General features: G+C 43.4%; 2 protein-coding genes across 4 annotated transcripts in view; both read right to left on the bottom strand.

The window, feature by feature from the left end:
* Positions 1-1,749: 1,749 nt before the first annotated feature.
* LOC139539781 (anoctamin-10-like) lies at positions 1,750-11,605 on the bottom strand. Of its 3 annotated transcripts, none has more exons than XM_071343064.1 (13): positions 11,279-11,605; positions 10,515-10,768; positions 9,933-10,106; positions 9,548-9,688; positions 8,956-9,075; positions 8,213-8,863; positions 7,899-7,954; positions 6,917-6,991; positions 6,483-6,647; positions 6,101-6,292; positions 5,737-5,874; positions 4,511-4,627; positions 1,750-4,423 (listed from the first exon to the last, which is right to left on the bottom strand). In XM_071343064.1, exons 2-13 carry the CDS (start codon positions 10,759-10,761, stop codon positions 4,415-4,417), a joined length of 2,085 nt encoding a protein of 694 aa, XP_071199165.1. In that variant the 5' UTR covers positions 10,762-10,768; positions 11,279-11,605; the 3' UTR covers positions 1,750-4,414. The 3 variants fall into 3 exon arrangements, 2 of the variants coding, with proteins under 2 accessions (XP_071199165.1, XP_071199166.1); XM_071343065.1 differs by having other exon boundaries at positions 11,466-11,605; XR_011668015.1 differs by lacking the exon at positions 1,750-4,423 and adding an exon at positions 5,340-5,484.
* A 1,474-nt stretch (positions 11,606-13,079) lies between these two features.
* LOC139539780 (fatty acid 2-hydroxylase-like) overlaps positions 13,080-20,702 on the bottom strand; it is a 37,667-nt gene continuing 30,044 nt past the window's right edge. Inside the window, exons 6-7 of the mRNA XM_071343063.1 lie at positions 20,389-20,641; positions 13,080-17,164 (exon numbers count right to left, since the gene is read on the bottom strand). Of these exons, the coding sequence (XP_071199164.1) occupies positions 17,097-17,164; positions 20,389-20,641 (321 nt within the window). The 3' untranslated portion in view covers positions 13,080-17,096. The remainder of the gene's footprint in view (positions 17,165-20,388; positions 20,642-20,702) is intronic.

Here is a 20,702-nt window from a genome sequence, read left to right as displayed (position 1 = left end):
ATAAAAACAGCCCCAAAGCATGATGTTTCCACCCCCATGCTTCACAGTAGGTATGGTGTTCTTTGGATGCAACTCAGCATTCTTTGTCCTCCAAACACGACGAGTTGAGTTTTTACCAAAAAGTTATATTTTGGTTTCATCTGACCATATGACATTCTCCCAATCTTCTTCTGGATCATCCAAATGCTCTCTAGCAAACTTCAGACGGGCCTGGACATGTACTGGCTTAAGCAGGGGGACACGTCTGGCACTGCAGGATTTGAGTCCCTGGCGGCGTAGTGTGTTACTGATGGTAGGCTTTGTTACTTTGGTCCCAGCTCTCTGCAGGTCATTCACTAGGTCCCCCCGTGTGGTTCTGGAATTTTTGCTCACCGTTCTTGTGATCATTTTGACCCCACGGGGTGAGATCTTACGTGGAGCCCCAGATCGAGGGAGATTATCAGTGGTCTTGTATGTCTTCCATTTCCTAATAATTGCTTCCACAGTTGATTTCTTCAAACCAAGCTGCTTACCTATTGCAGATTCAGTCTTCCCAGCCTGGTGCAGGTCTACAATTTTGTTTCTGGTGTCCTTTGACAGCTCTTTGGTCTTGGCCATAGTGGAGTTTGGAGTGACTATTTGAGGTTGTGGACAGGTGTCTTTTATACTGATAACAAGTTCAAACAGGTGCCATTAATACAGGTAACGAGTGGACAGAGGAGCCTCTTAAAGAAGAAGTTACAGGTCTGTGAGAGCCAGAAATCGTGCTTGTTTGTAGGTGACCAAATACTTATTTTCCACCATAATTTGCAAATAAATTCATTAAAAATCCTACAATGTGATTTTCTGGATTTTTTTTTCTCATTTTGTCTGTCATAGTTGAAGTGTACCTATGATGAAAATTACAGGCGTCTCTCTCATCTTTTTAAGTGGGAGAACTTGCACAATTGGTGGCTGACTAAATACTTTTTTGCCCCACTGTATATCCACAGTAAAAATGAGTCCTATATCGACATAACCTGAAAGGTCGCTCAGCAAGGAAGAAGCCACTGTTCCAAAACCGCCATTAAAAACAAACACTACGGTTTGCAACTGCACAAGGGGATAAAGATTGTACTTTTTGGAGAAATGTCCTCTGGTCTGATGAAACAAAAATAGAGCTGTTTGGCCATAATGACCATCGTTATGTTTGGAGGAGAAAGGGGGAGGCTTGCAAGCCGAAGAACACCATCCCAACCGTGAAGCACGGGGGTGGCAGCATCATGTTGTGGGGGTGCTTTGCTGCAGGAGGGACTGGTGCACTTCACAAAATAGATGGCACCAGCTCTGTCAGGAGGAATGGGCCAAAATTCACCCAACATATTGTGGGAAGCTTGTAGAAGGCTACCCAAAACGTTTGACCCAAGTTAAACTATTTAGACAATGCTACCAAATACTAATTGAGTGTATGTAAACTTCTGACCCACTGGGAATGTGATGAAAGAAATAAAAGCTGAAAGAAATCATTCTACTATTATTCTGTCATTTCACATTCTTAAAATAAAGTAGTGATCTTAACTGACCTAAGACAAGGAATTTTTACAATTTTTAAATGTCAGGAATTGTGAAAAACCGAGTTTAAATGTATTTGGCTAAGGTGTATGTAAACTTCCGACTTCAACTGTATGTGCTGTAGAGATTATCAACCAATAATTATTCCTCTGAAGCGGTCATGGTTTTATTTTTTAGCCAGTTAAATGATAAAAATACATCAAAAGGAATTTCTGTACCTTTTTGGATGATTAGGTATGTTTAGTTTATTTAGTCAAACACAACCATCAATCCAGCTGTTTACATTCATCCAACACTGCATCTGTTCTGAAATCTTCCTTTTTAAAAGATACAGATAATGCACATGTAATACATAATAGTCCAACATCAAGCTCATCATCAATACATATGTTTAAATATAGTCATCTTCAAATAAAAGTACACAGATATGTGATATCAAGTGCTTTCAGTGGTGTTGCAATGTGCCTGAAGCGTATAACATAACACTCATAATGTGAAAGTACACGCTTAGAAAAAAGAGTTCAAAAAGGGTTCTTCGGGAAGTCCCCATAGGAGAACCCTTTTTGGTTCCAGGTAGAACCCAAAAGGCTTCTACCTGGTACCAAAAATAGTTATTCAAAGGGTTCTCCTATGGGGGCAGCCGAAGATCCCTTTTAGGCTAGATAGCACCTTTCTTCCTAAAAGTGTACGTGGAACACACTGTCGGGAAAAATGTACAAAATTATATGCATATTTGCACTTGTGTGATTATACAGCAAATGAAATACTTGCATAGTATGTTCCACACACACAATAAAGTCCAAAGCTACCCAATATTTCAAGAAGTCTCAAACACACTTATGCTGAAGCTGCATTAACACAATGTACAAAAGCTCTTAGCTCTTGCGCTTTGGTTTTCCTTCATCATCAGTGCCTCGTCTCTCACTCTAGTACAGGGGTGTCAAATATATGGCCCACGGGCTGGATCCGGCCTGCGGAAGGTTCCTATCCGGCCCGTGGGTGGTTTAAGTAAAATAGATAGATAGATAGATAGATAGATAGATAGATAGATAGATAGATAGATAGATAGATAGATAGATAGATAGATAGATAGATAGATAGATAGATAGATAGATAGATAGATAGATAGATAGATATTCGGCGCATGTGACACTTTTGGGGGGGGGGGATTTGACATGTACAGTGCTTTCGGAAAGTATTCAGACGCCTTGACTTTTTCCACATTTTGTTATGTTACAGCCTTATTCTAAAATTGATGAAATTACATGTTTTCCTCATCAATCTACAGACAATACCCCATAATGACCCTAGCAAAAACTTTATACTATATATATATATATATATATATATACAGTACCGGTCAAAAGTTTGGACACACCTACTCATTCAAGGGTTTTGAATTTTCTACATTGTAGAATAATAGTGAAGACATCAAAACTATGAAATAACACATATGGAATCATGTAGTAACCAAAAAGTGTTAAACAAATCAAAATATATAAGAGTGTGCAAAGCTGTCATCAAGGCAAATGGTGGCCACTTTGAAGAATCTCAAATATAAAATATGTTTTGATTTGTTTAACACGTATATGGTTACTACACAATTCCATATGTGTTATTTCATAATTTTGATGTCTTCACTATTATTCTACAATGTAGAAAATTCAAAACCCTTGAATGAGTAGGTGTGTCCAAACTTTTGACTGGTACTGTATATATATTATTTTTTAAATTATTATTATACATTTTTAAGGGGGAATCAAACTCATTATACTTTAAAATGACTAAAACAACATTGAAACTGTGTAGAAATTCTAATGGGCCTACATTCTTACAGTTTCTTGAGTGTGTCCAGCTTCCTAAAAATCACCGAAATGAAAGCTAGACAGACAAGGAGTATCAACATTTTCAAAAACAATAGAGAAGTATTTTTTGCACTTTTTGACAGGGAGGAAATATAGCACATTTTCAGTGCAGCTCTCCGGACCTCGTTGAAGACCGAATGGCCACCGGGGCAAAATTAGTTTGACACCCCTGCTATCTCCCATGACATGAGAGACTTCTCTAGTTATGACTACAGCAGTCCTCCAGGGGGAGATACTGAGACTGACAGAGCTTCTCAGGGCAGACTCTGGCTGGCTCCAGGATTTAGGTTTAGAGATCAGACAGACATCTCTTTGGATCCTCCTCTCCCTCATCGCCATGGCAGCTGATTCTAATGAGCCCCCAGGTCCAGACCAACATTTGAAGGGCAACAGGAGACAGATTATGGACTTCCCCTCAGGGGTTCCCAGTGGTGTAAAGTACTTAAGTAAACATACTTTTAAGTACTACTTAAGTAGTTTTTGGGGGTATCTGTACTTCACAATTTATATTTTTGACTACTTTTACTCCACTACATTCCTAAAGAAAAGAATGTACTTTTTACTCCTCACCTTTTCCCTGACACAAAAAAGTACTCGTTACAATTAGAATGCTCAAGCAGAATTATGGTACACTTTGTCATCCCGACTGCCTATGATCTGGCGGACTCACAAAACACAACTACTGTGTTTGTAAATTATGTCTGAGTGTTGGAGTGTGCCCCTTTCTGTCCGTAATTAAAAATAATACGAAAATAAGGCCGACTAGTTTGCTTAATATAAGGAATTTGATGTACAGCATTTACTTTTACTTTGTACTTTTACTCAAGTATGACAATGTAGTACTTTTTCTACCACTGTACTTAAGCACATTTAAAACCAGATACTTTTATACTTTTACTCAAGTAGTATTTTACTGGGTAACTTTCACTTTTACTTGAGCCATTTTCTGTTAAGGTATCTTTACTTTTACTCAAGTATGACAATTGAGTACTTTTCCACCACTGGGGGTTCCACAACCTCTATAGCTTCTGTAAAGTCAAAGGGAGATGTTTGATTGTCAGACACTTGATTGTTACAGTAAGGTCAGGGCTTTTCTATAATGATTATTCTCTCACCTGCTGCCCAAGAGCTTGCATGGAGTGAAACTCAATCTGTTCCCTCTTGATTCTGACCCAGTCTGGTTCGTCTGGGATCATAAAAGCAAGAATCATCTTGACCAGGATCAGGACATGCTGACAAACAAACACACACATATACACTAAGTATTAATATACAATACATGAAGAACACCTGCTCTTTCCATGACTGACAACCCTAGTCACAGACTGTTCTCTCTGCTACTGCACGGAAAGCGGTGCCTTGGTGCCAAGTTTAGGTCCAAGAGGCTCCTAAATTGCTTCTACCCACAAGGCATGAGACTACTGAACAGCTAATCAAATGGCTACCCAGACTATTTGCATTGACCCCCCCCCCCCCCCCCCCTGTTATTATCTTTGCATAGTCACTTTAATAACTCTACCTACATGTACATATTACCTCAATTACCTTGACACCGGTGCCCCCGCACATTGACTCTGTACAGGAACTCCCTGTATACAGCCCCGCTATTGTTATTTACTGCTGCTCTTTAAATAATTTGTTATTCTTATCTCTTTTTTTTTTTTTTTTTCTTAAAACTGCATTGTTGGTTAAGGACTCGTAAGTAAGCATTTCACTGTAAGGTATTTGGCGCATGTAACAAATAACATTTAATTTGATTTGACCAGGTGAATCGAGGTGAATGCTATGGTCCCTAATTGACGTCACTTGATAAAGCCACTTAGATGTAGATGAAGGGGAGGAGACCGAATAAAAAAAGATTTTTAAGCCTTCAGACAATTGAGACATTGATTGTGTATGTGTGCCATTCAGAGGGTGAATGGGAAAGACAAAAAATTTAAGTACCTTTGAACAGGGTATTATAGTAGGTGGCAGGCGCATCGGTTTGTGTCAAAAACTACAACACTGCTGGGTTTTTCACACTCAACATTTTCCCGTCTGTATCAAGAATGGTCCACCACCCAAAGGACATCCAGCCAACTTGACACAACTGTGGGAAACATTGGAGTCAACATGGGCCAGCATCCCTGTGGAACACTTTCAGCACGTTGTGGAGTCCATGCCCAGATGAATTGAGGCTATTCTTGAGAGCAACTCATTGTTAGGAAGGTGTTCCTAATGTTTGGTATACTCAGTGTACATACAACATATGTCAGTTGGGCAGATAATGACATAGTAATATGCTATGAATAAGACAACTGTTATGAGCAAGATACTGAACTGTAGTATAATCATACTGTACCTCGATCAGGATGGCGAAGAGTATGATGTTTCTGCCGCTAATCCCTCCCTCCAGACAGAACTCCCGGACCCGAGGAGACAGTAGCAACAGCCAGCAGTTAGACATGACTGAAACAAACCCCAGAACCTCAAACGCTGTCTGAAATATACAAAGGCATACATAAATATAGTTACAGGCACATACAAGGACAGGAGCAAAGACAGACACATGTGTTCAGCGACATGGATTGGCACCGATTTGAAAATTACATTAACCACATCTATTTATTCACCAGATTTAGCTACATAGCTAATTTCCATCTGCAGTAAAATGCGCTCTCTGTTTGTTCACATTTTCACATTCCCTCTCTTAAAAACCACCTGACCTGCCACACTCCTATGTTGGACACAGGGGCTGAGAAGGGTTTACGGAACAGTTTACAGATCTTGTATGCATCTGCTCTGATCTCTGTGACGTTGTTGAGGAGCAGGAGGACGGCGGTGAGCGGGTATACACAGGAGAACAGACTCAAATACCCAAACTGCACCAGCAACTCAATGTACTCAGCAAATAGGCCCTGAAACATAGCGACAGATGCAATAAGTTACACACCAAAACATAACATTCAGTAACATACAGTACAAATGCAATACACCCAACCTTAATTCAACCCCCTACGGCACAGATACAAAGAAAGTCAAACAAGAGCACAATGAAGAGAAACAGAGGAAAACGTTCAAACACCAACACATTTTACATGGACTTACTGGAAAAGGAGGCAGGCTTCTCTGGGCTCTGAGTTTGTCCACATCTGGGTCATCCTCCTGCTGCTTCTTCTGAGGAGCACTGAAGAAGCGGTCCACTATGAACGGCACCACAACCTCTGTACACTGGTTCACCAGTTGGGTCACGATTAGCAGAGACGCAAGCCTCTGTGTACACAGACAGATGGTAAACACACACATATAGTTAGTTACCTGCTGTATACAAACGCACTCATGCACGCACCCACACCCGCACACACACGCTGTAATCAATTACTTTAGGTGCAGTACATACTGCACACAGAGAGAACATGATGTGTTCTGTTGCACAGCTCAAGAAAACATTTATTTACATTTGCGATTTTTACTGTGACATTGTATATAATTTCCTCTGGCCAGTCATAAACAAACAGTGCTGCCCAGCTGAAATCTCTTACCTTCCTTAGAAGTGGAAGGTCTTGTTTGTAGAAGGCAATGTGAAATAGCACAGCAAAGTAGTTGAAGAAAGTGAACTGAAAAAAAGACATTTGCAGTTTCAAAGCTAATTTCCAGCAATGCTACACATTTTGCCATGGGTCTGAGAACATTTTACAGTTTTAAAGCTAGTTTCCTGCAATTCTATACATTTGTCATGTGGTTGAGTGAAAAATGGCAGTTTCAAAGCTAATTTCCTGCAATTCTACACATTTTGACATGGGGCGGAAAGAAAATTTGACAGTTTAAAGCTAGTTTTCTACAATTCTACACATTTTGACATGGGGCTGAGAGGAAATTTGACAGTTTTAAAGCTAGTTTTCTGCAATTGTACACATTTTTGCCATGGCTTATGCCATGTTCTTATGCTATCTGGGTGACTCAAACATTATAACAAAATCACTGGGGGCCTCATACCATGACAACGTTTTTATTTTGGCGATTGTTAGTTCCCAGAGGTGATCTAATTTTTAAATATATTGCTCCATTATATTTTCTACAGACTTTATATCTAGTTCTAGTCATTTAAGTTCACACCGAAAACATTTTACTGAAAATTATTTGGGATGGTAAAATAGCACACCGCCGCTGCTAAATGTATATATGGGAAACACTGAATACATATCCTGTTTTACTGTATCTGATTTGCCTCTCACTGAGGAACGGCTCCCACATCTGCTTATACATACACAGATGATACTATCTGCACACTACACCTACCTGTATCCGAATACATTTAGCTTTGCACCAGGGACTATTGCAACAGATTTAGATATTCAGTAGGAACAGAGAGAGAGGGAGGACCAGAGGGATAGGTGGAGGAGGAGAAGGAGGAGGAGGAAGAAGAAGGAAGAGGAGGAGGAGGAGAAGGAGGAGGAAGAAGGAGGAAGAGGGGGAGGAGGAGAGGAATAAACTGACAGATGGGGAAGGACGAGTGAGACTGACCAGGAGGACTTTGGTGGTATGATGGTTCTGGAAGGAGGACTCCTCTCTGTGGTTTTCTACAAGAAGAAAATAAACATTTTCAGGTGTTACAGACAAACAATCTGTGACACCTTGTATCCAATTGCATACTGTATGATTCTATTAGCCTATGCCCTTCGGTGAACTTAGCTCTGTTTTCCAAACATTTTACCCCCTACCACAATTATTCATCAACATCAAACTTATTGTCTCTCTCCCTCTTCTCAATCTGCTTCTTTTTCACCTCCTCCCTATCTAACCCATCTCCCTCTCCATCGCCCAGTGCCCTTTCTCACCCCACTCGGTGAGTTGCATGGCCACAGTGCGGTACACATTCCCCAGCATGTTGGTGTAGACAATGTGAGCCACAGAGGGCAGGTAGAGCAGAGCTCCAGAGAACAGGGAGCCGCTGTCCTGATGGAAGCCCTGTGCCAGTGCCTCTCCGTGGTAGAACCCTGTCATACCCAGCACCACCATCCCCAGGAAGAACCCCACCAGGGGCACAGACACCAGGCCTACACGCAGCTGCCTCTGCCACTCCGGGAACAGGGGCTCCAGCCGCCCGGTCACAGGGTTGATCCCCAGGGTGCCGTGGAAACCAGGGCGGGGCTCAGCGAAGCGCTCGGCCAGGTGCAGCAAGCCCCAGCGGTGGGAGAGGGAGGAGCTGCGTCGCTTCCAGAACTCCATGACCAGCGTGGACCACAACATGCTGAACACGGCCTGTACCATGTGACCGCTGACCGAGGGGCTGTCGTCCACCTCTACCACCCCCTCCATCACCCCCTCCCCAGCCTGCTCCTTAGCAACCCCAGCTCCTGATCCACCTCTAGGCAGCAGAAAGGTCAGCACCAGGCCTAGGATAGCAGGGGGCACCAGGGCCCAGGTGTAGAAGTCCAGGAAGCTGAAGTAAAACCCCACGGTGCCTCCGAAGTAGGCTTGGATAGAGTCTGCATAAAGGACAGAGAGACCATTAGTAGGATAAAGGAATACAAGTTTGTGTACGTGTGTCTATGTTTATATTTGTGTTGTTGTTGTTTACCAAGAGGCTGTCCCCATATCTGCTTCCCAGAGTACCAGTTTCTGCACAGGTCTGTCAGTCTCTGCTTGTCATGCAGAGGGAAGATGTCCTTTATCACTCCCGCCTTCTCTAGCTTCTGACCTACAATATAGAGACAAGAGGGATAGGCTAGGACAGGAGAGAGAGCTGTACAATACAACAGGGAAGAGGAGGTAACATAGGCAGAAGCTCAGCAGTAATGCATTACACTGTTAACGCTATCCAGCATATGTAAGGGACAGTGTGTTGTAGTTCTCAGAGACAGATCTCAGAGCAGTAAGAGAGGACAGGAGAGAGCACAGAAATGATCAACCAGAGGTGGTGCTCTGCTCTGCTGCAGAGCAGCTTAGCTAAGCAAAATAATGACAAAGAGAACAGAAAATGCTGAGGTAAACAGAATATCTAATACACAATCACAATCATGCACGCACGCGCGCGCACGCACGCACGCACGCACGCACGCACGCACGCACGCACGCACGCACACACACACACACACACACACACACACACACACACACACACACACACACACACACACACACACACACACACACACAGAGTAGAGACTCACATATGTTCTCCCTGGCCTTCAGGACCCCCTGAGACTCAGGGACTCCAGGGATTTTCTGCCCCTTCTGGGCCCTTAGAAAGTCCAGCTCATACTTGACTATGTACTGACGCTCCGCTAGCGTCAGGAACTCCTGCATGTCATCTGGTAACACAGAGGACAGGCATCAATCAAGACTGTCATATATATTACATTTCATATTTTATTTGATCTTTATTACTACAGTTTATTACCACAGTGAATGTGTTGATTGTGTTCCTACAGAAGATGTATTGGGTGCTGAAGTTCTACACAAGAAGTTCGATTTCAACTTGCCTAGTCGTGTTAGTAACTGTTATTACCGTAACTATCCCTCTACTCTTTCCCTGCTGATTACCAACATTCTTACCAACATTGCTGAAGTTGTCTCGGTCATTGTAGGAGAAAGCAACCATGTCTCCATTGTGGTATTTCTTACACAGACCCAGGTCCTCTGTGGCTCTGAGGAGGGTGCAGCGAGGAGCAGACACCACGATCACATCCCCACACTCATCCTCTCCAGGGTGGGCCAGCAACGCTGCGCCTAGTCCAGGGAGGAAGAGAGAGGTTCAACCATATTATCTTTGCCTCTACTGCAGTGTTCTTTGAGGATGTAGTCCTACAATCTTCAGTTTCAGCCCGGTAATGACTGACACCTGATTCAGCTAATAAACTTAGATACCTGCACACTGATGAATGCTCCCGCAGTTGTATTGTGCAACGTTTCGACTCAAAGGTCTTCATCAGGCTTAACCCACGTTAATAAAGCAGTCACTGGATGTACATACACTACTTTGTAACAAGAGACTCAACTAATAAACTAATCATGAAGCCCAGGTGAATCAGCTGAATCCGATTGGGTTAATACTCAATAGTACTGAGCTGGAACAAAACACAACAAAGATTGAAGATGTCTGATCTGCTGCTGAGCCTATCTGACCTGACCTCTCACCTCCGTCTCTCTCGGACACCTCGATCAGGGAGATGAGCCACCTCTTGGTGACGGGCTGGATGTTGTCTGACAGCTGGATGAGGACCAGGGGCTCCACCTGCTCAGACACACAGCAGGGACAGCTGACCTGCGTCCAGGAGCCCTGGTTCAGGACCTTCGTCTGGGTTTGGACGGAGCCTTCATCTTCATTACCCAGCAATGCCGTTGTCTCCCTGTGGCCTTCACCTTTATCACCTAGTGATGTCATCGTCTCCCTGTAGAGAGGCAGTGTGTGTTTCCTGGTTCATCATCTGTGATATATTTATACACCCTGTAATCCACACATTTACATGGAGAGTTCAAATGGCCATAGAAGGTTGTGGCTGTAGGTTAGAGAGCAGGCCAATTTGCATGTGATGCTGAGAGGACAGGGTAGCAGTAAAACATAGAGAGGACAGAGAGGAATGACCAGATGGCAGAGATCTGAAGTTGTGAACACTGAGTCAACATAGGAGGGCAGCAGTAGCCAGAAACAAGGGGCCAAGCCGGCTGCAGTATATAGTCTTCTTTGTGCTTGGCTCTAAGTGCTTCACCTCACTGTCTCTTTAATTATGTTGTGCGTCAAGAAGGAACCGCAGAGAGCAACGGCAGTGTGGTAGCAGCATCTGAGCAGATAAGCAACTTCCTATGTAACATCAAGGCTGAGAGGAAGAAAGTGAAAGCTAGATAGAGGAGGAAGGAGGGAGGTAAAGAATAATGAGAGTGTATGAAGGAGTGTACGGTACCTGACAGGGCGCTGAGGTATAGGTCAATAGGCGTATGTGGATAGCTGGCCCACACCCCCTCCAGTGTGATGTTTGAACACACAATCGCACAGACAACACACACACGAACATACACACACAGTTGTCCTGAAATAAAGGTGGGGCCTGGTCAGGGGTCCTGAACACAGACCTAAACACACACACTTACACACTACGGATCTGTCCTTGCAGATGGTTGATTCAGAGTTGAGTTGCAGGACAGGAATGCAGTGAAACTTCTCCTTCCCTTCAGGGTGTGGAACTCTGCTCACTGCGTTTATTTTTCCTCCCTGACAGGCACCTCCCATCTCTGCCTGCCTTTGTCTGTCTGCAGCCCTGGGTCCTACTGTCCCACAGAGCTCTGACTCACAGACCATAGCCGCCACAGTACTGAACTACTCACACACAGCAGGCTGCATATGCAGTGGGGTCTGAAATTATTGACACACTTGATAAAGATTAGCAAAAATAACTGTATAAAATAAATAATTCAAATACAATACTTGTATGCCCTCCAAAATTGGGAAATTCTATTATTTTATACTAATACAATTGCTCAGAGAAAGATTTTGTTTAGCAAGTAATACATTTTTCTCTGATACAGAGCAGAATTCATGGTTCCTTCAATGATGGCAAGTCGCCCAGATCCTGAGGCAGCAAAGCATCCCCAAACCCTCACACTACCACCACCATGCTTGACCGTTGGTATGAGGTTCTTACTGTGGTATGCAGTGTTTGGTTTTCACCAAACATAACGTGAGCAGTGTTGTCCAAAAAGTCAACTCAAGTTTGCCAAAAAGCACCTGGAAGCACCTGGATGATCATCAAGACTCCTGGAAAAATGTTCTATGGACAGATTAGTCAAAAGTGGAACTTTTTGGATGACATGGGTCACGTTATGTCTGGTGAAAACCAAACAATGCATTTCACAGTAAGAATCTTATACCAACGGTCAAGCATGGTGGTCACAGGTGGTGGTAGTGTGATGGTTTAGGTGATGCATTGCTGCCACAGGACCTGGACGACTTGCCATCATTGAAGGAACCATGAATTCTGCTCTGTATCAGATCAATCTGAAGGAAAATGTCAGGCCATCCGTCAATGAGCTGAAGCTGAAGCGCAGCTGGATCATGCAACAAGAAAATTATCCAAAACACACAAGCAAGTTTACATCAGAGTGGCTGAAAATCAACAAATGTAATGTTTTGGAATGGCCTAGTCAAAGTCCAGACTTAAACCCCATTGAGATGTTGTGGCAGGACTGAAAATAATTTGTGCTAGAAAACCCACAAATATCGTTGAGTTAAAGCAGTTCTGCATGGAAGAGTGTGCCACAATTCTTCCACAGTGATGTGAGAGACGTTTGGTTGCAGTAATTGCAGCTGAAGGTGGCATAACCTTTTGAGTTATTGGGTTTTGCATAACTTTATAAAATAAATGAAAATGATCAAAAAGTTGTATTTGTTAACTCAGGTCCCTTTATCTAATATTAGGTTTTGGTTGAAGATCTAAAAACCAGTGTCGAAAATATGCAAAAAAATAGAGAAAATCAGAAATGGGGCAAATATTTTTCACGGCACTGTACACTGTAGGAAATCAAACCTTCATTAGTAGCCATTAGTAAGGCAAAGAATAAGAGAATGATCTACAGTTCAGTACATCAACATGACCCTTAAAAAGGTTTAGAGTAAAAAGCTGCATTTCGCTACACTCACAATAACATCTGCTAACCATGTGTATGTGACCAATAAAAATTGATTTGAAAACAAAACATGACAAGTGATCAGAAATATAAAGGCATTTATTTACTGATACTTCCCCCATTTGCATAGACATTTAAAATTCCAAAACAAAAGCAAAACATGTGCTAAACCGATTTTACAATAGTATTGCATAATTGAGCAGAGAATTTCATTTGTCAGAATCAAAGCTTACAAGTTGTTAATAAATATAGAAAAATATCTACAGGCCTATTTTACTTTAACCCAACAGGTGGCACCATTCTGCTCAGCAAGACGCTTGGTCCAGTCAAAGACTAGGGTGGGTGTTGATACAGAGGGGGGAGGGGGCATGCCAAACTCAACTGCCATTATCATCATTTTCATCAACACCATCAGCATCCTTATTATCATCATTATCAACATATCACAACAATATTTGGTTCTTCATCAAGTCGTGAAAAGTTCATCATACAAAAGTCATCATAAGCATGGGTACAAATATTGTCTTGAACGTGCATATTCTCTACTGTGATATGAGTTCTTGATGCTAATCAGGGTATCTTACTGATCCTTCACTGACCGTTCTCTGTCCGAACACAACGTGAACACGACCCAACCCTGAGCCCTGACCCCAACCTGAGTTCCAAACAGAACACTCCCACCCCCAGTTAAATGACTGCAAGGAAGAGGATTTTATACAGTAAAGCAAATGCTGGATTACACATATTTATGTGATGAAGAATTACTCTCTTGGCATATAAATCACCCCCATCAAGCCCCAATGGAGGTGATAGGAGACTGTGGGCCCAGGACGTGTCCTTAGCTGTAGTGAGATATATATATATATATACACACACACACATATATATACACACACACTCACTTACGTTAAGACCTAACGGTTCAAATCACTGTTTGAGACGCATGTACTTTGTGAGGCCCCAGTCCCCTGTCACAGTCTCCTCTCTCCATGGTCCCCTGAGGAACTGTGGGAGTTTTTGGGCTTATCTGTAGTGGCTTCACCCAAAGGACAAATTAAAAGGGGGAATAAGGGAATGAACAAAAACATATGGAATGCAGAAGATGGTAAAAAGGCTAGAAACTTTAGGATATAAAACTAGTCAGAACAGTCGAGGATCGGCCTGGAACTGAACCCGAAAGCCTCCTGTAGTTTAGTCTGATGCAAGATCGTCATCCTACATGCAGAGAGGGGCACGGGAACCTATAGTGAAGTCCTTATCAGCTCCATTCTGTAGCCATATGCTCCTCCCTACAGCAGGAGACATGGTAGACCGGCCTCATGCCCTCAGTGTTCTGTCTCTGTATACATGACAACACATATCGATCCATGCTTACATCAATCTTCCTCTCACTCCATCTCTCTCCACCTAGTAAAACATCAACTCATTCTGATGCTTCATTTGACATGTCAACAACAAACCAGAGTGTATAGGAGAGAGATGGAAAGGGAAAGATGCAGTCTCTCTTTGTTTGTACGAATATTTCTATACATTTAGTCATACCATTACGAATAGAAAAACATTGTTGAAATATAAATTAGTCTGAACATAGTGAAAGACTAAATCAGCTCCCTCCATACCTTCCCACAGATTTGAAAAAGAAATGCCCCAGTTTAAGAAAGACAATACAGAATTCGGTGAGCACACAATGTCAACAGCAATTTTCTGTGTCAAAACAGCATAGCTGTGATATAATGTTGAGAATGGGGTTAAGTCCCCATAACAATGTTACTAAGTGTTACTAAAAGTATTACTACCGCTTGATCTCCAGCTGCATAAACACTCCAGGGATAGAGAAGGTACTTTCCTGAATTTTCTTAAAAGGTATAAACCTGGACAGCTTAGATGTACAGTTGAAGTCGGAGGTTTACATACACCTTAGCCAAATACATTTAAAAACTCAGTTTTTCACAATTCCTGACATTTTATCCTAGGAAAGATTCCCTGTCTTAGGTCATTCAGGATCACCACTTTATTTTAAGGATGTAAAATGTCAGAATAATAGTAGAGAGAATTATTTATTTCAGCTTTTATTTCTTTCATCACATTCCCAGTGGGTAAGACGTTTACATACATTAGTATTTGGTAGCATTGTCTTTAAATAGTTTAACTTGGGTCAAACATTTCAGGTAGCCTTCCACAAGTTTCCCACAATATGTTGGGTGAATTTTGGCCCATTCCTCCTGACAGAGCTGGTGTAACGGAGTCAGGTTTGTAGGCCTCCTTGCTCGCACACACTTTTTCAGTTCTGCCCACACATTTTCTATAGGATTGAGGTCAGGGCTTTGTGATGGCCACTCCAATAACTTGACTTTGTTGTCCTTAAGCCATTTTGCCACAACTTTGGAAGTATGCTTGTCCATTTGGAAGAACCATTTGCGACCAAGCTTTAACTTCCTGACTGATGTCTTGAGATGTTGCTTCAATGTATCCACATAATTTTCCTTCCTCATATTGTCATCTATTTTGTGAAGTGCACCAGTCCCTCCTGCAGCAAAGCACCCCCACAACATGATGCTGCCACCCCCATGCCTCACGGTTGGGATGGTGTTCTTCGGCTTGCAAGCATCCCTCCAAACATAACGATGGTCATTATGGCCAAACAGCTCTAATTTTGTTTCATCAGACCAGAGGACATTTCTCCAAGAAGTACAATCTTTGTCCCCATGTGCAGTTGCAAACCATAGTCTCGATTTTCTTTATGGCGGTTTTGGAACAGTGGCTTCTTCCTTGCTGAGCGGCCTTTCAGGTTATGTTGATATAGGACTTGTTTTACTGTGGATTGATTTGAACTTTTCGCACCAAAGTACGTTCATCTCTAGGAGACAGAACGCGTCTCCTTCCTGAGCAGTATGACGGCTGCGTGGTCCCATGGTGTTTATACTTGCGTACTATGGTTTGTACAGATGAGCGTGGTACCTTCAGGCTCCCAAGGATGAACCAGACTTGTGGAGGTCTACAATTTTTTTCTGAGGTCTTGGCTGATTTCTTTAGATTTTCCCATGATGCCAAGCAAAGAGGCACTGAGTTTGAAGGTAGGCCTTGAAATACATCCACAGGTACACCTCCAATTGACTCAAATGATGTCAATTAGCCTATCAGAAGCATCTAAAGCCATGACATCAATTTCTAGAATTTTCCAAGCTGTTTAAAGGCACAGTCAATTTAGTGTATGTAAACTTCTGACCCACTGGAATTGTGATACAGTGAATTATAAGTGAAATAATCTGTCTATAAACAATTGTTGGAAAAATGACTTGTGTCATGCACAAAGTAGAGTCCTAACCGACTTGCCAAAACTATAGTTTGTTAACAAGAAATTTGTGGAGTGGTTGAAAAACAAGTTTTAATGACTCCAACCTAAGTGTATGTAAACTTACGACTTCAACTGTATATAAGGACAACTATAATCTCTAACTTTCAACGTCCTAAACATCACTCTTTATCCTCTCTTCCACATTCACACTCCCTCTCTCACTTTCTAGTCTCTCTCTACTGCAGTGTTAGTAAACTCGTACCCTACGAGGTCCGGAGGCTGCTGGTTTTCTGTTCTACCTGATAATGAATTTACCCCACCTGGTGTCCCAGGTCTAAATCAGTCCCTTATTAGAGGGGAACAATGAAAAAACCCAGTGGAACTGACTTCAAGGTCCAGAGTTGAGTTTGATGGCTATACGGTCTCTGGTGGGATGTTGACTGTTATATCCTGTGACTGCATGTATTATCCTCCTTACTGCATTCTAGTCATACAATCTTCATTTGATAAGGTTGTCGATTATAAACAAAACATACAGAATCACCCCAAACCTCCATCTCTCCAGTTCTGAAAAGATACCTTTCTTCTTTGACTGGCAGGTGGAACATATTGGAGAAGTGTTTTTGTGTTTTGTTCGAAGCAGCCAGAGACAGAGACAAAGACAGACAGACACAGACAGACAGACAGACTATAGGGACAGGCTGGGGCCAAAGGGTATGGCATCATTGAAGGGGTTGATTGCCAGGTCTAAGATGGATGGGTGAAGGTTGCCCCCCAGTGGAGAGTAGAGTAAGTTGGGTCTTCTAAAAGGTCTGTTCAGGAATCAATGTGTTGAACGGATAGTCCCACAATGTGGTGCTGATTCCAAAACCTGCAGAGGGAAACCAATTTATGCCATCAGTGAGAGGACAGAGTCAGAAATACTTTTGCACACATACAGGAATCCAGGTATAATATTTATGAGAACCATACACAAAGCTGAACTACAGGCAATTACAGAGACATATGAACAGTCTGAGGTAATATAATCAGTGCTTGACTTGGGCAGGAGCTCAGCAGAGATGAGTACCAGCACCTCAAAATGTTCTACTGCTTGAGATCCTGCTCCTGTTCTAGAATATTAGCTCAAAAGTACCAGCACCTATTTCAGTCCAAGACAAGCACTGAATATAATACTTGATCTTGTTCATCCCCCATCCTCTTTATCAGAAGTCACTGTAAAAACAGAATTATGGTGATACAAAGAGCTATTCAAATCAAATTGTATTGGTCACATACACATTTTTAGCAGATGATATTGCGGGTGTAGAAAAATGCTTGTGTTACTAGCTCCAACAGTGCACTAGTATCTAACAAGCAATGCCGGAGTGGCATTCACTACAATACAGTAGAATAACATACAGTATATACATATGAGATGAGTAAAGCAGTATGTAAACATTGTTAAAGTGGCCAGTGATTCCATGTCTATGTATACAGGGCAGCAGCCTCTAAGGTGCAAGGTTGAGTAACTGGGTGGGAACCAGTAAGTGATGGCTATTTAACTGTCTGATGGCCTTGAGATAAAAGCAATTTTTCAGTCTCCCAGTCCCAGCTTTGATCCACCTGTACTGTCGCCTTCTGGATAGCGTCGCCTTCTGGATAGCGGGGTGAACAGGCCGTAGCTCAGGTGGTTTATGTCCTTGATGATATTTTTGGCCTTCCTGTGACATTGGGTGCTGTAGGTGTCCTGGAGGGCAGGCAGTGTGCCACCGGTGATGCGTTGGGCAGACCGCACCACCCTCTGGAGAGCCCTGCGGTTGCGGGCAGTGCAGTTTCCGTACCAGGCGGTGATACAGCCCGACAGGATGCTCGCAATTGTGCATCTGTAAATGTTTGTGGGGGTTTTTGGGGACAAGCCAAATTTCATCAGCCTCTTGAGGTTGAAGAGGCTCTGTTGCACCTTCTTCACCACACTGTGTGGGTGGACCTTTTCAGTTTGTCAGTGATGTGTACGCCAAGGAACTTGCAGCTTTCCACCTTCTCCACTGCATCCCCGTCGATGTGGAGAGGGGCATGCTCCCTCTGCTGTCTCCTGAAGTCCACGATCCATTCTTTATTTTGTTGATGTTGAGGGAGAGGTTATTTTCCTGGACACCTCCGCCAGCGCCCTCACCTCCTCCCTGTAGGCCGTCTCGTCATTGTTGGTAATCAGGCCTACTACTGTTGTGTCGTCTGCAAACTTGATGATTGAGTTGGAGGCGCGCCTCAGTCATGGGTGAACAGGGAGTACAGGAGGTGGCTGAGCACACACCCTTGTGGGGCCCCTGTGTTGAGGATCAGCAAATTGGAGATGTTGTTTCCTACCTTCACCACCTGGAGGCGGCCCGTCAGGAAGTCAAGGACCCAGTTGCACAGGGCGGGATTCAGACCCAGGGCCCCAAGCTGAGCTAATGATGAGCTTGGAGGGTACAACCGTGTTGAAGGCTGAGCTATAGTCAATGAACAGCATTCTTACATAGGTATTCCTCTTGTCCAGATGGGATAGGGCAGTGTGCAGTGCGATGGAGATTGCATCGTCTGTGGATCTATTGGGGCGGTAAGCAAATTGAAGTGGGTCTAGGGTGTCAGGTAAGGTAGAGGGCATATGATCCTTAACTAGCCTCTCAAAGCACTTCATGATGACAGAAGAGAGTGCTATGGGGAAATAGTAATTTAGTTCAGTTACCTTTGCTTTTTTGGGTACAGGAACAATGGTGGACATTTTGAAGCAAGTGGGGACAGCAGACTGGGATAGGGAGAGAATGAATATGTCCGTAAACACTCCATTCAGCTGGTCAGTGCATGCTCTGAGGATGCGGCTAGGGATGCCGTCTGGGCCGGCAGCCTTGCGAGCGTTAACACGCTTAAATGTCTTACTCACGTCAGCCACGGAGAAGGAGAGCCCACAGTCCATGGGAGCGGGCCGCGCCGGTGGCACTGTGTTCTCCTCAAAGCGGGCGAAGTAGGTGTTTAGCTTGTCCGGGAGCAAGACATCGTTGTCCGCGACGTGGCTAGTTTTCCCTCTGTAATCCATGATTGTCTGTAGACCCTGCCACATACGTCTCGCGTCTGAGCTGTTGAATTGTGACTTCACTTTGTCTCTGTACTGATGTTTTGTTTTGCCTGTTTGACTGCCTTATGAGGGAATAACTACACTGTTTGTATTCAACCATATTCCCAGTCACCTTGCCATGCTTAAATGCGGTGGGTCGCGCTTTCAGTTTTGCGCAAATGCTGGAATTTATCCGTGGTTTCTGGTTTGGGAAGGTTTTAATAGTCACAGTGGGAATAACATCCCCTACACACTTCCTGATGAACTCAGTCACCGTGTCCACGTCAATGTTATTCTCAGAGGCTACCTGGAACATCTCCCAGTCCATTTGATTAAAACAACCTTGAAGCATGGATTCAGATTGGTCAGACCAGCGTTGAATAGACCTTAGCATGGGTACTTCCTGTTTGAGTCGGACTTTCTCTATGTTATTACAATCACACCATCTGTAGTTAATCATGAAACATACACCACCGCCCTTCTTCCTGGAGAGTTCTTCATTCCTGTCTGTGTGATGTACTGAGAACCCAGCTGGCTGTATGGCTGGGGACAGTATATCCCAAGAGAGCCATGATTCCGTGAAACAGAGTATATTACAGTCCCTGATGTCTCTCTGGAAGGAGATCCTCAACCTGAGCTCATCTACTTTATTGTCCAGAGACTGAAGATTAGCGAGTAATATACTCAGAAGCAGTGGATGGTGTACACGCCTCCTGAGTTGGACAAGAAGTCTATTCCGAACAACTCTTCTCCGCCGGCGGCGTCTTAAAGCAGCCTCTGGGTTAAGTTCAATTGCCCTAGGGGTACGAACAAAGGATTCAATTCGGGAAAGTCGTATTCCTGAACGTAATGCTGGTGCATTACCATCGCTCTGATATCTTTCTGGCTGTATGTAATAACACAAAAAACATTCTGGGTGAATAATGTAAGAAATAACACACCAAAAAAATACTGCAAAGTTGCTTATGAGCTAGAAGCAGAGCTGTCATGTCTGTCGGCGCCATCTTACTGGTCCTCCTCACCTGCTCTTTGGTGTTCAAAGTGGTGCTTGACGTGGTATGCCTTGAGGCTGTACAGGTAGGAGTTTTTCTGGGGGGAGCCGTAGTGAAGGTAGTAATGGATCATGTCGTACACCACGTACCCAAACAGCCCCCCCACAAACAAGGACACCCCTAAGGCCTCAGGGAAGGCCTTGGTCAGCAGCAGGTAGAAGCTGCCTATCACCACTGAGGCCAGGCAAGGAGGAAAGACTAGGCGGGAGCCATCGTAGGGAGACTGGAGGGGAGAAAGCACCATGGTGTTAGTATAGGAGCACATAGACTTTGAGTAGTTACTG

The sequence above is a fragment of the Salvelinus alpinus genome, chromosome 15 (genome assembly GCF_045679555.1).
Source record: "Salvelinus alpinus chromosome 15, SLU_Salpinus.1, whole genome shotgun sequence".
Taxonomy (NCBI): domain Eukaryota; kingdom Metazoa; phylum Chordata; class Actinopteri; order Salmoniformes; family Salmonidae; genus Salvelinus; species Salvelinus alpinus.
This window is presented reverse-complemented; position numbering and strand designations above follow the sequence as displayed.

What these genes read in the sequence shown, in the direction of transcription:
- LOC139539781 (XM_071343064.1), bottom strand. Translation starts at nt 10,761, where the DNA reads ATGACATCACTAGGTGATAAAGGTGAAGGCCACAGGGAGACAACGGCA. An exon ending in GAAGGCCAGGGAGAACATAT is followed by an intron (nt 9,076 to 9,547) that starts GTGAGTCTCTAC and finishes TCTATATTGTAG; the next exon opens with GTCAGAAGCTAGAGAAGGCG. An exon ending in TCTTCGCCATCCTGATCGAG is followed by an intron (nt 4,628 to 5,736) that starts GTACAGTATGAT and finishes TTTGTTTGTCAG; the next exon opens with CATGTCCTGATCCTGGTCAA.